General features: G+C 46.5%; 1 protein-coding gene across 13 annotated transcripts in view; it reads left to right on the forward strand.

The window, feature by feature from the left end:
• Positions 1 to 17,548, forward strand: part of STAB2 (stabilin 2) — a 153,061-nt gene that overhangs the window by 6,727 nt on the left and 128,786 nt on the right. For all 13 annotated transcript variants that reach the window (XR_014784265.1, XR_014784266.1, XM_084809611.1 and 10 more), the window contains 2 exons: positions 2,609 to 2,724; positions 16,251 to 16,336. Coding sequence is in view for 11 of the 13 variants with exons in the window: in XM_084809611.1 (XP_084665737.1) it covers positions 2,609 to 2,724; positions 16,251 to 16,336 (202 nt within the window). In the remaining 2 variants the exon portion in view is untranslated. The remainder of the gene's footprint in view (positions 1 to 2,608; positions 2,725 to 16,250; positions 16,337 to 17,548) is intronic.

Below are 17,548 nucleotides of genomic sequence, written 5' to 3' on the forward strand. Positions count from 1 at the left end.
TGGGGGTGGTTTGGTCTTGAATGGGCAATTACGACCCATTTTGCTTAACAAAAGACCTGCTCCTGGTGGATGTGAAAACTACTAGAATAGGTTTATTGATATGGCCTGTCTGAATTTTGGGACTCTCCTTGGGGGCGTGGCTATGAGGACTGTCATGGTGAGCGCCTGCACTTCAGAATTTACCACTACACCATTGGGAGGGGGGGTAGTTTTGGGACTGGCTGGTTTAGCTTCTAATCAAGTGCCCTGGTTTTACCAGGTCTCTCTAGCCCCAGTGTTTTGTGGGTGGTCTGTCAAAGGAATATATTGCAGGACTGATCCCTGTGTTCAGTGCTCTTTGGTAGTTCTCTCTCCCAGGAGCAGGAACTAAGGGAGCAATCCTATGTCTCCCCTGACAGTGTTGGCGGGGAGGGAGAGAATAGAATAGTTTGGTTTCTTGGCTCTGTGGCTGGAGGCAGGAAACCATGATCCCCGCCCTCTCCCCTCCACCTTGTAGCCATCATGGAGAATACAACAGCAGCTACCTCTCTGCACTCAGAAAACAGAGCATGGAGGTGGGGGAAAAGGGGTTGTTCCAAGAGGCGGGGGGGTGGAGACCAGGGTGGCTACACTATGACCTATCCGATGGCCACCCCAGCCTTCTTCCCTCCCCCTCCAAGGTGCTGCTGTCCCCCCTGACAGTGTTGGCCAGTCTAGCAGAAATGCAGTGTGGCTGGAGCATGTCCTCCCACCCTGCATTGGATACTCGGCAGCCTCTGAGTTTGGAGGCTGCCAGGCATCCACATAGGGTTGTGCCCTAAAAAAGGGGTTTGTTGGGTCCTGGGAGAGTGAAGCATTGGGTGCTTGCTTGGAAAATGCTGGATGTTCAAGGCCTTCTGCCTCTGCCACTACGTGTTCCACATCCAACATCCATCCCTGTCATAGTGCACTTTCTGGGGCTTTGGTGCCAATTGAGCATTAAACAAACAACTCTTGAACTGTTTTCATTCAGTCTAACTCTCTAGCCCATGCACCTACCCTTCTGAAATTCTGCACCTTTCTTGCCGAGGGACATCACTATTACATATGTCATGTTCATACAAATTGCCATTAAAAAACCATGGTGGGATCTAAGGGGAAGTGTATCACTAACACACACACACACACCCCTTCAACATTCCCCTTCCACAAAAACACTGCACCTATAATCCTGAAATTTTGCAGGTTTCTTAACTAGGGCCACCTCTATACTGTCGTGTCATGTCATTGACAAACATGTCATTTTCATAACAGTTGCCCACAGAAATGTAGGGGAATAAGCATAGCCTTTTTTGGAAATCCCCCAAATTGTAAAGGCTGTGCTTGCACAAAGCTCTTCTCAAAGGGGGCAACCGTCCCTGCAAATTTCATCCAATTTTGGCAAGGAATAAAAGAAGTTATTGACAATTCCCTGTCCTAAAAAGTCATAATTTAAAGGTGCATTACAAAAAGCAAAACCTTGCAGCTATTTGTTTGAGATTCAGCAGGTGTAATTCCCTCATAAGGGACTACTATGATGGCAAATTTAATCCCATTCTGACAAAAGGGGGGGGGAAGATGATCACCGTTTGTTAGTTTTCAGTTATGGTCAATTGGGAGGCATGAAGATTTGGGTTTCCAAACTGACAGACCTGAGTCAAAGTGAGCACCCTCCAAATTGTTCTGAGCTGCATCGGGCTGTTTTCCAAATTGCCAAATTGGGGTCCAAATCAAAACTTGTGGTCAACGCACTCCCTTAATATATACATATATTTAATGGAATAGTGAGCCGGTATTTTACAGATTGTTTCACTTTAATAAGAAGGAAACCTGTGTAGATATTCAGCTGTTGTTCTAGCCCTATTCAGGCATTCACTGAGAATGATTAGAGGGAGGACCATATGTGCTTTCACCACTCCAATGTCCTCATCCTCCGACTTTTGCATATTTCTGATCATGTGGAGGGTTTATTTATTCATTCATTCATTTCAATTCTATAGCACCCAACAGCTGAAGCTCTCTGGGCAGTTCACAAAAATTAAAACCACAAAGTGCCGCGTAACACAACATAAAATTTGAAAGCTTAAAACCACAATATAACAGTACAACCAGAATAAAACCTAGACATGGTCTGAAGGCACATGAAGAAGCCACCTGGCTGAAGCTAAGCAGGTCTGGGTCTGGTCAGTGCTTGGAAGGAAGACCACCTGGGAACCACATGTAGCCATCTTGAGTTCCATCATGGAAGAAAGTTGGGATATAAGTGTAATATATAAATAAATAAATTTTAAGCACCAGAGCTAAAGGATTAGGATGCTAAAATGCTAAAATACTGGGAGAATAAAAAGATCTTCACCTGGCCCCAGAAGGAGTACAGCGTGGGTTTCAAGTGAATTTGGCTGTACACAGAAAGATTCCCCCCTTCAGCTCAGCAAATGAAGATGTGAGGCTGCAGCTGATGGAAACAAAGGACGATGGAGTGTGGTTAGCTGCACACACAGCCCTGCCCCTCCCTCCATGTGCTGTGAGAGTGTGTGGAGGTGAATGCCTAAACAGGGCTGATGTAAAGGTATTAAGAACTTCAACTGACCACTATATCCTTTTCTTACAGATATTACATTGAAATGAGGAAGTTCACTCTCTCTCTCCAAGGATGTCGACATAAATGTCTGCAGGAGTTTCAGCAGCCTCAGTGTTGCGCAGGATACTGGGGGCCAGACTGCCTAGGTAAAAGCACCTTCTTGGCATCCATTCTTGTGGCATATAACAATGGTGTGTGTGTGTGCGTGTGTGTGCGCGCATGCATGCACATGTGTGTAATTCTTTCAGAAATCAATTTTTGTGGTTTATCGTTCTTTAACTTTCCAAATGTCCTGTATGTCATGAGTGCAAAAGTTTTTTTTAAATAATATTTTTTATTTATTTTTCAAAAGAAATTACAAAAAACACACACCACATTCATACTAATTCAAAATCCCTCCCCACTCCCTCCTCATGAGTGCAAAAGTACTGGTCATCCCTTGTTCAGAGAGTTGGGACATTTATCAACAGGAAGCCCAGTGACAAAACACTTTCCAAAAGGGGTGCAGAATTGCAAGCCCACGGGCCAAATCCAGCCTAACAAGGGTCCCAATCTTGCCCTGTGTCCAGTTCTGGTCACCACACCTAAAAAAAAAAAGCTATTGTAGAGTTAGAAAACAGGCAGAAAATGGCAACTAAAATGATCAAGGGGCTGGAGCATCTCCCCTAAGAGGGAAGATTACAACAGCTGGGATTGTTTAGCTTGGAAAAAAGGAGGGTCAGAGTAAGGAGAGACATGACAGAGGTATACAAAATTAGGCATGGTGAGGAAAATGCAGATAGGAGACTTTTTCCTCTCTCTCTCTCTCTCTCTCTCTCTCTCATAATACTAGAACTCGAGGTTATCCCATGAAGCTGATTGGTGGGAGAATCAGGACAGATAAAAAGGACTTCTTCACACATCGCACAGTTAAACTATGGAATTCACTTCCACAAGAGGTAGTGATAGCCACCAATTTGGATGGCTTTAAAAGGGGATTGGACAAATTCATGGAGGAGAAGGCTATCAATGACTACTAGTCCTGATAGCTCTATGATACCTCCAGTATCAGAGGCAGTATGTCTATGTACACCAGTTGCTGGGGAACATGGGTGGGAGGGTGCTCTTGCACTCATGTCCTGCTTGCGGGTTTCCTATGGGCAGCTGGTTGGCCACTGTGGGAACAGAATGCTGGAATAGATGGGCCCTTGGTACTTTTTATGTTCTTATGCCCTCCAGGGTTCCCAAGATGGCCTCACACCCTTTCCCCAACCCACCCCCTTTCCATTGACCACCAATCATTAGGTCATTTCTCAGCTTTTGCATATCGCCCATCCGGGCTTGATTTGGGCGCCCCTCAGCCACCCAAGTCAAGGCTCGTAGGATGCAAAGGCAGGCATGTTATCTGGGTACATGAGGCAGAAAATCCCACCCGTGCCTTTCCTCATCTCTAGCAGTAAAAATACAATATTAACAGACTGAATAACTAACGATTTGCTGCCCTTTTAGACCTGGTGCCTGAGGCAGCTGCCTCACTCTGCCTCATGGTAGGGCCAGCCCTGCCCCCCATTTGAAAAAGCTGAAGGGTTAGTGACTGGCAGTAAGAGCTTTAAGCTAAAATATGCTAGTAGTTTTTGCATTTTGGTCCCACTCCGTTTGCCTTGCCCAGCACCAGAATGTGGCCTCTGAGAGATGCTCCAAAATGGAATTCACCCTTTGGCTGAAAAGGGTTCAACACACATTTCTAAACAGTTTAGAGGAGGACAAGCCCTGCACACAAAAGGTCCCAGTTTCAATCCCTGGTATCTCCAAGGAGGGCTGAGGAAATTGCCTGTTTGAAAATCCTGGGGAGGCACTGCCAGATACCAAACAGACAGGCCCATTTTTATTTTATTTAGAGCGCAATTCTGTCGGGATAGGCAGCCACCTCTGAACTCGGAGGCGACTGCCTATCCAATGCAGGGCAAGAGAAGCACAGAGGGGATCATCTCCTCCATGCTTCAGCCTCCCTGCATTTACGGCTAGACAGCCAATTTCAGCTGTCTGGCCGTGGGGCCTCGGAGCGCAGGAAGCGGCAGCCGGATGACACATAGGATGTGTCATACCAACATTTCCGACTTCCCTACCCTGATACGCCCCCCAGGAACACCCCCCCCCCTTTTGCTGCTCCATACTCTTCTTCCAAACACAGAGCATGAGGCCGTTCCATGCTGCCTACAAGGCAGTGCGGGAATGTGGGGAGGTCAGTTCTCAGTGAACCAACCTCAGAGCTCAGGCTGATTAATCATACAGAGCGCAGGCTGATCCGAGGTTGGTTCCTGGGAACCAACATATCCTATGGCTGTCTGGCTGCTGACTAGAAGCCATAGGATTGTGCCCTTATTTTATTTAAAATTAGGGATGTCAGAGAATTTCACCACGAATCTCGGGGAGGCCGAATACCAGCGCATTCGGCCCCCCGAAATCGGTGGCGAAACGGTCTGCCCCCGCCCCGGGATGGGACTTACCTTGGGCGAATCTCCCTGGTGGCGGCGGCTCCAGCAGCAGTTCGGCAGCGGTTTGGCGGCAGCGGCAGTGGCTGGTCTTCCAACCGGCTGCCGCCGCCGCCATTTCCAAATTTAAAAAGAAAAACAACATGATAGGTTACGTAAAGATTTACGTAGCCTATCACGGCTAGATTTTTAAAAAATACCGTGATAGGCTACGTAAATCTTTACATAGCCTATCATGGCTGAGTTAAAAAAAAAAAAAACATGGCGCATACGCAAATGGCGGCCATTTGCGTTCCTTATTTTGGCACGTCTAGTCTACGTAAACATTTAACGTAAACGTCTACGCTATTTGCGTTCCCCTTATTTACGCCGTAGTCTACGTAAATGTTTACATAGACTAGACGTGCCAAAATAAGGAATGGAAATGGTGGCACCCATGGGCGTCGCCATTTGCGTACGCGCAGTTTTTTGTTTTTGTTTTTTCCACTCAGCTGTGATAGGCTACGTAAACATTTACGTAGCCTATCACGGCTGACTGCAGGTACACAAACGGCAGCGGCTACAGCCGCCGCCATTTGCAGACCCAGCCAGCCAGGATTCGCGGCGGGAGGGACGGGGCACCTCCCCCCCTGGCCAGAATTTCAGGGGGAGGGAAGGAGTGCCTCCCCCCCACCATGAATCAAATTTCGTAAAAGGTAAGTGATTTTCGTACATCCCTATTTAAAATATTTCTTGGCTGCCTTTCAGGGCAGAAGCCCTCCCAAGGCGGCTTACAATAAAATACATAAAAACAGTTGATATTAAATATTAAAAGTGATAAAAACATAAAGACTATAAAAACAACAATAAAAGCCAACAACAAAACCAGCAACACGGTTAACAGCAATAAAAGCAAAAATAGCAGTCAAATAGGCCCATGATCTGACTTGCTATAAGTCAGCATCCTACATTTCTAAAACTTCCTTATTAATAATTTTCAAAGGGAATTTCTTTAAGAAGCTAATTGGATGATTACCAGACATTTTTCCATCAGCATTACATAATTCCATCATGATGTTTTTTAAAAATCACTGTAATCATTAATAAAATAATTAATAATTCATCAAAGCCACCTTTCGGCTCAAATAAATTGTTGTGGCGAAGGGGCTTGCGTAACTCAGTGAAGCCATAAGCTATGCCGTGCAGGGCCACCCAAGACGGACAGGTCATGGCAGAGAGTTCTGACAAAATGTGGTCCACTGGAGAAGGAAATGGCAACCCACTCCAGTATTCTTGCCAAGAAAACCCCATGGAACGTATCACAAGGCTAAAAGAGATGACGCCGGAAGATGAGCCCCTCAGGTCGGAAGGTGTCCAATATACTACTGGGGAAGAGCAGAGGGTATTTCCAAGTAGCGCCAGAAAGAGTGAAGCGGCTGGGCCAAAGCCGAAAGGACACTCAGCTGTGGATTTATTTATTTATTTATTCATTTCATTTCATTTCTATACCGCCCAATAGCCGAAGCTCTCTGGGCGGTTCACAAAAATTAAAACCAAACAACACACAATAAAACAATTTAAAATATATAGAACATTAAAACCACAATATAACAATACAACCACAATAAAACCTAGCAGCAGTGCAGGAGTTTAAAATACAGATTTAAAACAGCAAAGATAAAAATTTAGAAAGCTAAAATGCTAAAATGCCTGGGAAAATAAAAAGATCTTCACCTGGCGCCGAATTGCCATGGCACAGAGCAATAATCCCCCAGCACCACCTTCTGGAATCGGCCATCCAAGTAGGAGCGGAACCACTGTAGTGCAGTGCCTCCAACTCCCAACCCAGACAACCTATCCAGAAGGATACCATGGTCGATGGTATCGAAAGCCGCTGAGAGGTCCAGGAGAATCAACAGGGTCGCACTCCCCCTGTCCCTCTCCCGGCAGAGGTCATTCCACAGGGCGACCAAGGCAGTTTCCGTTCCAAAACCAGGCCTGAAGCCCGATTGAAATGGATCTAGATAATCCGTTTCATTCAAGAGTGCCTGGAGCTGTCCTACAACCACCCGCTCAAGCACCTTGCCCAGGAAGAGGATGTTGGCCACTGGCCTATAATTGTTAGCATCCTCTGGGTCCAGGTTAGGCTTTTTCAGGAGTGGTCTAATTACCGCCTCTTTTAAAGCGGCAGGCACCACTCCCTCTCTCAAGGAGGAATTTACAACTTCCTGGACCCAGCCGGACAACCCCTCCTTGTTTGATTTAATAAGCCATGAAGGGCAAGGGTCAAGCACACAAGTGGTCGATCGGACTTGGCCAAGCACCTTGTCCGCATCCTCAGGCCTCAGTAACTGAAACTCATCCAATAAAACTGGACCAGACGGTGCTTTGAATGCCTCTACCAATGGAACTGCATTAATGGTGGTGTCCAATTCATGACAAATCTGAGCGACTTTATCCTCAAAGTGCCGTGCAAACTTGTCACAGCGTGCTACCATCTCTCTCCCTGGCCCAGAATGTAACAGGCCGCGAACCACTCGGAAAAGCTCCGCTGGACAACACTGAGAAGATGCAATGCTGGTGGAAAAGAACTGTCTCTTTGCCACCCTCACCGCCACAGAGTAGGCTTGATAGTGGGCTCTTACCTGTGTTTGGTCAGACTCAGCACGGGTTTTCCTCCACCTGCATTCTAGCTGTCTCCCCTCTTGCTTCATTGCCCTCAGCTCAGGTGTATACCAAGGAGCTGGCTGGGCTCTGCTCAGAGGGAGAGGGCGCTTGGGCGCAATGGTGTCAACCGCCCGAGTCATCTCTGCATTCCACAGAGCGACCTGGGCTTCAACAGGAGCACCAGCCATACCAGCAGGAAAATCCCCCAGAGCCCTCTGGAATCCATCAGAATCCATTAATCTCTGGGGGCGGACCATTTTAATAGGTCCCCGACCCTTGCAGAGGGGAAAGGCCACCAGGAGTCTAAAACTCAGCAGGAAGTGATCTGACTATGACAAAGGGACAGATGTTAATTCCTCCACTTTCAGATCACCATCCTCCTGCCCAGTTGAGAAAACCAGATCAAGCGTGTGTCCTTTTATATGCGTTGGGCCAATGACATGTTGGGACAGCCCCATGGTTGTCATGGTGGCCATGAAGTCCTGAGCCGCCCCAGATACAGTGGCCTCGGCATGTAAGTTGAGATCCCCCAGGACCATCATCCTGGGGGTCTTCAACACCAAGTCCGAGACCACCTCCGTCAGCTCAGGCAGGGAGTCTGATGGGCAGCGGGGTGGGCGGTACACCAACAGAATCCCTAATCTGTCCCGGGTACCCAACACAAGGTACAAACACTCAAGATCTGCACTCCACTGGATGTGTCTGGTGGTGAAAAGAAAATCCGATGCGGTAAAGAACAATATTGTTTAGGAACCTGGAATGTAAGATCAATGAATCAAGGTAAGCTGGAGGTGGTCAAACATGAGATGGCAAGATTGAACATCGACATCTTGGGAATCAGCGAACTAAAATGGACAAGCATGGGCGAATTTAATTCAGGTGACCATTATATCTACTACTGTGGGCAAGAATCCCTGAGAAGAAATGGAGTAGCACTCATAGTCAATAAAAGGGTGGGAAAAGTAGGGATGGCGGAGAATTTCTCCCCGAATCTTCGGGAGGCTGAGCGCCGAGGCATTCGGCCCCCCGAAAGTGTTGGGAAAATTCCCTGCCGGCCCCCCGCCCCCCCCCGGGATGGGACTTACCTTCAGCGAATGTCCCTCTCAGCGGCGGGTCCCGGCGGCGGTTCGGTGGCGGTTTGGTGGTGGTTCCGTGGGGGCGGGGGCGGCAGCCGGTCTCCCGACCGGCTGCCGCCGCCGCCATTACAAAATAAAAAAGTAAGTAAAAAAAAAAAACCGTGATAGGCTACGTGACGATTTACATAGCCTATCAACGGCTAGATTTCCAAAGTCAGCCATGATAGGCTACGTAAATCGTCACGTAGCCTATCACGGGTGACTTTGGGGGGGAAAAAAAGCGCGTATGCAAATGGCGGCGGCCCATGGGCGCTGCCATTTGCGTTCCTTATTTTGGCACGTCTAGTCTACATAAAGATTTACGTAGACTACAGCGAAAATACGGGAACGCTATTTGCGTTGCCCTTATTTTCACCGTAGTCTACGTAAATCTTTTGGCACGTAGACTAGACGTGCCAAAATAAGGAACGCAAATAGCGGCGCCCATGGGCCGCCGCCATTTGCGTATGCGCTTTTTTTTTTCCAAAGACACCCGTGATAGGCTACATAACGATTAACGTAGCCTATCATGGCTGACTTTGGAAATCTAGCCGTGATAGGCTATGTTAATCGTTACGTAGCCTATCACGGGGGTTTTTGTTGTTGTTGTTGTTTTACTTTTTCTTTCGTGGCCGCTTCTCCCCGGCCTGAATTTCGGCCGGGCGAGGTGGGGCGCCTCCCCCCCCGGCCTGAATTTCAGCCGGGCGAGGCGGGACACCTACCCCCCCTCGCCTGAACTTTGGGGGGAGAAGCGAAGCGCCTCCCCCCCCACCGCGAATCACCCCTGCGAAAAGGTAAGTGACTTTCATACATCCCTAGGGAAAAGGTACAATCTCAAAAAAAGGTACTGGGGTACAATCTCAAAAATGACAGAATGATCTCAGAACGAATCCAAGGCAAACCATTCAGCATCACAGTAATTCAAGTCTATGCCCCAACCACTGAGGCCGAAGAAGCTGAGGTTGATAGATTCTATGAAGACCTACAACACCTTCTAGAACTAACACCAAAAAAAGATGTCCTTTTCATCATAGGGGATTGGAATACTAAAGTAGGAAGTCAAGAAATCACCAGGATAACAGGCAAGCATGGCCTTGGTGTACAAAATGAAGCAGGACAAAAGCTAATAGAGTTTTGCCAAGAGAACACGCTGATCGTAGCAAACACTCTTTTCCAACAGCACAAGAGGTGACTCTACACATGGACATCACCAGATGGTCAATATCGAAATCAGATTGATTATGTCCTTTGCAGCCAAAGATGGAGAAGCTCTATACAGTCAGTAAAAACAAGACCGGGAGCTGACTGTGGCTCAGATCATGAGCTTCTTGTTGCAAAATGTCGGCTTAAATTGAAGAACATAGGGAAAAGCACTAAACCATTCAGGTATGACCTAAATCATATCCCTTATGAATATACAGTGGAGGTGAGGAATAGAAGGGATTAGACCTGATAGACAGAGTGCCTGAGGAACTATGGATGGAGGTCCATTACATTGTTCACGAGGCAGCAACTCAATCCATCCCAAAGAAAAAGAAATGCAAGAAAGCCAAGTGGCTGTCTGATGAGGCTTTACAAGTAGCTGAGGAAAGAAGGGAAGCAAAAAGCAAGGGAGAAAGGGGAAGATATATCCCACTGAATGCAGAGTTCCAGAGAATAGCAAGGAGAGACAAGAAGGCCTTCTTAAATGAACAATGCAAAGAAATCGAGGAAAACAATAGAGTGGGAAAGACTAAAGATCTTTTCAAGAAAGCAGTGACTGATTTTATTTTCTTGGGCTCCAAGATCACCGCAGACAGTGACTGTAGTCATGAAATTAAAAGACGCTTGCTCCTTGGGAGGAAAGCTATGCCAAACCTAGATAGTATAGTAAGAAGCAGAGACATCACCTTGCCGACAAAGGTCCGCATAATCAAAGCTATGGTTTTCCCAGCAGTAACGTATGCCTGTGAGAGCTGGACTATAAGGAAGATTGAGCGCCGAAGAATTGATGCTTTCGAACTGTGGTGCTGGAGAAGACTCTTATGAGTCCCCTGGACTGCAAGGAGGTCAAATCAGTCAATCCTAAAGGAAATCAACCCTGAGTGCTCATTGGAAGGACAGATACTGAAGCTGAAGCTCAAATATTTTGGCCACCTAATGCGAAGAGAAAACTCACTGGAAAAGACGCTGATGCTGGGAAGGATTGAAGGCAAAAGGAGAAGGGGACGGCAGAGGATGAGATGGCTAGATAGCATCACCGATGCAATGAATATGGACTTGAGCACACTGCGGGAGAGAGCGGAGGACAGGAAGGCCTGGCGTGCTATGGTCCATGGGGTCACGAAGAGTAGGACATGACTTAATGACTGAACAGCAGCAACAAAGGATACAATCCTATGCATGTTTAGGTAGAAAAAGGTCCTACAACTCCCAGTATTTCCATGTCAGCCATGCTGGCTGGGGAATGCTGGGTGTTTTAGGACTTGTTTCTGTCTAAACATGCACAGGATTGCGCCCTAAAAGTATATATTGTTATTTCAGTCTGCATGTGGGGATATTGCAGATCCCGTTTCCTTAAGCAATAAGCCTGTTGCTCTTATACAAGAACAACAGCTGTGTCTTATTAATTATTATAGCAATAGTGGTCATAGTAGTGTGGTTCATTATGAGTTTATTTAATGCAGATCTTCTATACTAATAGCAAACTTAGTTGCAGATCTTCTATACTAATAGCAAACTTAATTCTCCGAGCACCTCAGGTGGCCAAAACAGCACCATCCACACACTAGATGGAGATAGCAGCAGGCTTGGGAGAACCCCACCATTCACCATGAGAACTGGGCATGCTCATTGGCTGCAGAATGCTGGCTGACTGTCAGATAGAAGGGGTGGGGGAAGAGAAACTGGAAAACCAGAGCAGAAGGGGAATAGAATGGAATGACTGGACACCTGAACAGGAGTACTCCATGCTGCGACATTATATTGCAGGCCGTGTGTGTGTGTGTGTGTGTGTGTGTGTGTTTATATCTACATCTATACCTTGTGCTGTGCTGAAAATTTCTCCCACATTTTTTTCAACCATTCTCATTCAATTTGATAGAAGAGAAATCGCTTTCGAAAAGAAATTTAATACTGAAGAAATTTCGGAGACATTCTCAAGGGCTGGGGATGGGTTTCTTGGGCTCCCCTTACTTAGGAGGTGGCCAAACAATGAGCACAGGTGTCCTGTTCTTCATTGTACAACTGTCTCCCTGGCAGCCTGTAGCCTCCTCAGCTGCCTACACTTCAACTGAAGCCCAGTGGAAGGCATCATGAGCTAATACCTCCCTTAGGGCTTTTTCAGATCAGGAAGTGCAGGCAGCCTGGGAGGCTAGCTGGGATTAGGTAAACTCAAAAACACCTCCCAAAGTAATTCAACATAAATTATAGGTTGTCCTGAGAACAAGGCAGAACAACGGAAGCCCCTTTTATGGGGAAAGAAAACTCTCTGGAAATTGGAGGACCGATTTTGGCAAAGCACTAACTCCACCTCATCCCTTGACACTCCACTGCCCCCCGCTTTCACATCTCCATTGTGGTGGATGCAAAATGGGGGTCAGTCTGACAACACAGTTGCTGCTGTTGCAGCATGAAAAAACCCAAACCCTTACCAAAAACAAAAGAAGCTGTGCTACAAGCCCTGCCTATGGGGAGCACCACCTGTGAGAAACTGTTGAGAATTTCTCCTTCCCCTGGGGAAATTCAGTGAAATCATCTCCCAATTCCCCTGCCCAGTGGAGAATTTTGAGAGGCCATCTGCACACAGCTCTATTATACCTATATTGGCTCTATTATACCTATATAAACTCCATCATCTACAGCTGTGGGCTGTAGATGATGGGAGTCATAGTCCAACACATCTGGAGGGTGCTGGGTTGGTGAAGGCTGACCTTTATCTCCCACCAAGGCAGAGCTGATTGCAAAAATTCATGACCATGAGAAGCCCCAGTGAACTGCTCCTATCATATCTTCTAGCCAAACAGAGCAACAGAGGAAACATAAAAATCTGCAGCAAGTGTCTCTGCCCCTTGGTCACACATCCGTAACCCCCCAATGCAACAACCTATCTAAAATTATTGCAGTGTTTTAGCGTGCAATCCTATGCATGTTTTGACAGGGAAAAAAATCATACAACCCCTTACATTCCTCAGGCAGCATGGCTGGCTGGGGAATGCTGGGAGTAGTAGGACTTTTTTCTGTCTAAACATGCATAGGATGGTGACTTTAGCGATACAAAGTTATCGCTAAGACCATTTCAAGGAATTACCTTTGGTGCTTACTGTTCACCCATAGGAGCATTTGGCCCAGATCAAATGTGGTAATTCTAGGGTGGCCAGGTGAAAAGGGCGATGGCTGTATTGTGCAGAAAAGCAAAGTTCTGCAGGCGTGGCTACACCTGCTGAGATTCTGCAAAACTATTAAAGATACAGGAGCCCTCTCCTCATTTCCCCATGGCTGCTGGAGCGGTGAAGCAGCGGGGGGGGGGTCACTGTGCACCTGTAACCTATTGGTATATTTTTCTTTCAGAATTCTGAGTGGGAATGTTCCTGCACATGCTCAGTAAAAGAGTAAGATAGGGCGTGGCCACCATTTTAGGCAGTTACCAAAATGCAGTGTGGAAGAAGCTTGGTTTCTCCTCTCTGTAAGACCCTGAACCCTTGAGTCAGGGCTGTTTAACAAGTTGTTCATGTGTTGCTGGACCCTGGTCCATTTTGAGAAGATTGCTGCAGAGCAGGAGTGAACTGAGTAGAGGTTGTTTTCTCTCTTCGGCTAGCAGAAAAGTCAAGCTTCAGAGAAAAGTTTTATTTATATTTTTGTCATGAACTCAAGCTGAAAGGCAGTACTTTAGGAGGACCGTGCTCTGTTTTGTTGTTTCGGTGATCAGTAAATTGTGACGCATGTAAAATTATTACCAGTGTATTATTATTTTATTTATTTATTAGATTAACATCCCACCTTTTTTCCTCTTTAAGGAACCCAAGGTGGTGTACATAATCCTCCTCCTCTGCATTTTAGCCTCACAACAACAACCCTGTGAGGTAGGCTGGGCTGAGATTAAGGGCGCAATCCTACTGAGATAGACGGCTGCCTCCAAACTCAGAGGCGACTACCTATCCAAAGCAGGGCAGGAGAATCACAGAGGGGATCGTTCCCTCCATGCTTCTCCTGCCCTGTTTTTTCTGCTAGATGGCCGATTGCGGCTGTCTAGCTGCAGGAGCACGGAGTGGGGAAGGAGGCTGCTGTATGACACATTGGATGTGTCATACATGCAGCTATGATCTCCCCACCCCAGAATGCCCCCAGCCACACCCCTTTCCAGCCCCTCCGCGCTCCTCTTGCAAGTGTGGAGGACGGGGCTGTTCTGTGCTCTCTTGGAGGCAGCGCAGAAGTGGGGGGAGGTCGGTTTTCCGGGAACTTACCTCAGAGCGCGGGCTCCGAGGTCGGTTCCCAGAAAACCAGATATCCTATGGCCATCTAGCCACTGTCTAGTGGCCATAGGATGGATTGCTCCCTAAAATGATATATGTTAATTGTCCCTGTACAAGGCCTTTGCTATGAGTCCATTTAGAGACCCTGAAGAAAAAGTGTTGCACGCCCATTTAGCATCCTTTGGCAAATGTAGTGCCATCCATGCTTTGCTATATTGGGATCTGACTGCATGACTACTTTCCCATATCCATGTTAAATATGGCCCAGCAATTCATAAACAACCCTCCAACAGAAAATAAGCTCCTAAAATGGCTGTGCCAATCCACCTTTGCAGTAATAGAAAACTTTTACAATGTAATCCCACGCATATCTACTTGGAAGTAAATCCCACTGAGTTCAATGGAGCGTACTCCCAGGTAGTTATGCTTAAGATTGCAGCCTTAGCTTGCAATCCTGTACACATTTACCTGGGGCTGGGAGTAAGTCCCACTGAGCTCAATGGGGCTTATGTCTGTGTAGAAATGCATAGGATTGCACTATTAGTGTCATAGAAGGGAGAATAACATCTAAAACTTCCTGAAATATAAAGAACGAGAGTAAGTGTTTTGTTGGCCAAGGTACAACTGCAAAACAATATGATAATAATGCAATAATGTGAACTGATAGAGGACTAGCTGTCTCCCTATTGTAGTTTCAAAACAAGAGGCAAAGGGGAAATGGAATAAAATTGTCAGCAGTTTTAAAACGGCTGCGTTAAAAAAAAAAAATTCGCACACCCCAATGCATGAGTTTAAGCAGCTTCTCCAATTCTGGTCCCCTGAATTTAATCGCCAGTTGGTTCGGCTGTAATCCTGTACCTTTTTGCCTATGTATAAGCCCCATCAAACAGTGGGATTTACTTCTAAGTCGATACATATAGACTACAGTTGGTCTTCTGTGCCAAACCCCTTAGAGAGCCACCCTATGGTCCCTGGGTGAGTGTCCCAGGGACCATAGGATGGCTTGGAAAAACCCTTCCAAGATTAGAGACAGCACTCTCCCCTGGAAGGGGGAGTTGGAGATCTGACACCAGACCCCATCCCTTTGCAGCAGGCACAGAACCATTCTGGCTGCCTCTTCGAGGTCAGAAAATTGACCTTGGAGGGGCGTTCCAGTGGGCAGGGAGGGGAGAAGACTGGACCGGCCAGGATACAAGTTATGCTGAGTCTCCTCCAGCCTCCTTCCTTCCCCCTCTAAAGCATCCTTGCTAGACAGGTTGAAAAGCCCATCTTATGCAGGCCTGTGCCTTCTCCGTCCAACTCTGTCCAGGAAAGCCCCACTCTTCGCTCCAATAACTGATCATATAATCAGGAAAATAAAAGTGTTCCCATTAGATAACTGCTGGTGCTTCTTGAAATCAAAAACTTTTATATCTGAGTATAGCCTGGAGCCAAAGCCGAAATGGGGCTAAGGAGTGGAGCTGGAGTCAGAACACTGTGGTGCCAAGAGTAGAATCCACCTGTCCAACCATCTAAGGTGTACGCCTTTTAAAAGATAGCCTTGCCCCTTGTGGTTTTGGCAACTAGCCCAAATGTGCACGCGCACACACACAAAAACCTGGTCCAAGTGAGTGTTTTACTCTATCCATGCTTTCAAAATGCCCATCATACTATAAACAGATTTGTGCAAGCTCACTGGCCTGTTGTAAGACTCATCTGCTTTAAATTTATGTTTTTATTCTTTATTACATTTATATCCCACCTTTTTTTCCTATTGCAATTAACCCAAAGCAGCTCACGTGGTCCTCCTCCTCCTCTCCATTTGATCCTTACAGCAGCCCTGTGAGGTAGGTTATGCTGAGAGTCAGTGACTGGCCCAAAGGCGCCCCGTGAGCTTCATGGCCAAGCGGGGACCACAGCCCAGATCTCTGAGGCCCCAGTCCTACCGTCTAACCCTTGCACCACATTGGCTCTCTGTTGGTCGCTTATTGTGCTGGTTGCTCATTTTCAGAATGTCCAGGTGGAGCAACATCACCCTGTAATAACAAGGGCCGTTGTTTTCAGGGTGTGATTGGGAATGGAACCTGCACCTGCCAGGTATGTACTTGTTAATTATTATTTCCTAAACAGTATTGCATTGTCATAGGGCTGGGGAAGCTGTGGCCCTCCAGATGTGGTTGGACTCCAATTCCCATCAGCCTCAGCCAGCCGAACCAATGGTGAGGGATAATGGGAGTTGCGGTTCAATGACATCTGGAGGACCACAGGATCCCCAGCCCTGCCTTATCACGACTGGGAAATGGCACACACAAAAGGACAATGCCTGCAGTGGAGTTTCTGAAGCTTCGTTGCTGTTGTTTTAAGAGGGGGGAAAGCCAGTACCAATACCAAAGCACAAATATTAGGCTAATTATATCTTTGTTGCTAATGTCACTCTTCTGTCCTTCTACCTTTAATAATGGCGAGTGACCATTTTAATTCTAGAGCCTCTCCCTTGGATTGTTTCTCCCTCACGGCTATTACATGTATTACATTTGGCCAACATATGTATGGGCCACCTATTCAGGGTGCTCACCATAAAAACATTCTCATGTGGAGTTTCAAAAGTAAAGACATGCACCATTTCCTATACTAAGATTACCTTAGTATATTTCCTATACTAAGTAAGGACATGCACCATTTCCTATACTAAGATTGTCTTAGTATATTACATGTTACTTTGCAATAATTAATTAGGTAAGCTAATAATGGTTAAAACAGAAGCCAGCTGTTTTGAGCATTTATATATTGCTAGTGTTAAAAGGTCTTCAGTGGCTTCCAGTCTGTTTCCATGCACAATTCAAAGTCCCTAGGCCGTTTGGGACCTGATTCCTTTAAAGACAGTCTTCTTCTGTATGTCTCCGTTTGACCTTTGGGATCTGCTTTCAAGTTCCAGCTCTGGATATCTGTGACTCGGAAGTTAGGAAAGTGCCAAATGAGGAGAGGCCCCCCTTCCGCTGTTCATGGAATGCTCTCCTCTAGTATATTCATGTGATGCCCCAGCATTATTGACTTACAGGGGGTGCCAAATTATGGCCGTCTTAGTTACCCAGGCCCTTAATGGCTGAGTTATTTTTCTATTGTGCTGATTGCTGTTGAGTTGCTTTGGATTGTTTTCAAAGTTATTCCTGCTTAAAGTAGACCCATTGAAATGAATGGGACTTAAGTTAGACTAACATTGGATGCAACGCTTCTATCGGTCGTTGTTATTTTTAGGCCATGCTTATTCTGCTGCTTTCTTGAGCGTCATATTCTAAATTAGAATTTGTT

The sequence above is a fragment of the Heloderma suspectum genome, chromosome 7, assembly GCF_057233095.1.
Source record: "Heloderma suspectum isolate Gila_16-S chromosome 7, 16-S_ref, whole genome shotgun sequence".
In the NCBI taxonomy this organism is placed as follows: Eukaryota; Metazoa; Chordata; class Lepidosauria; order Squamata; family Helodermatidae; genus Heloderma; species Heloderma suspectum.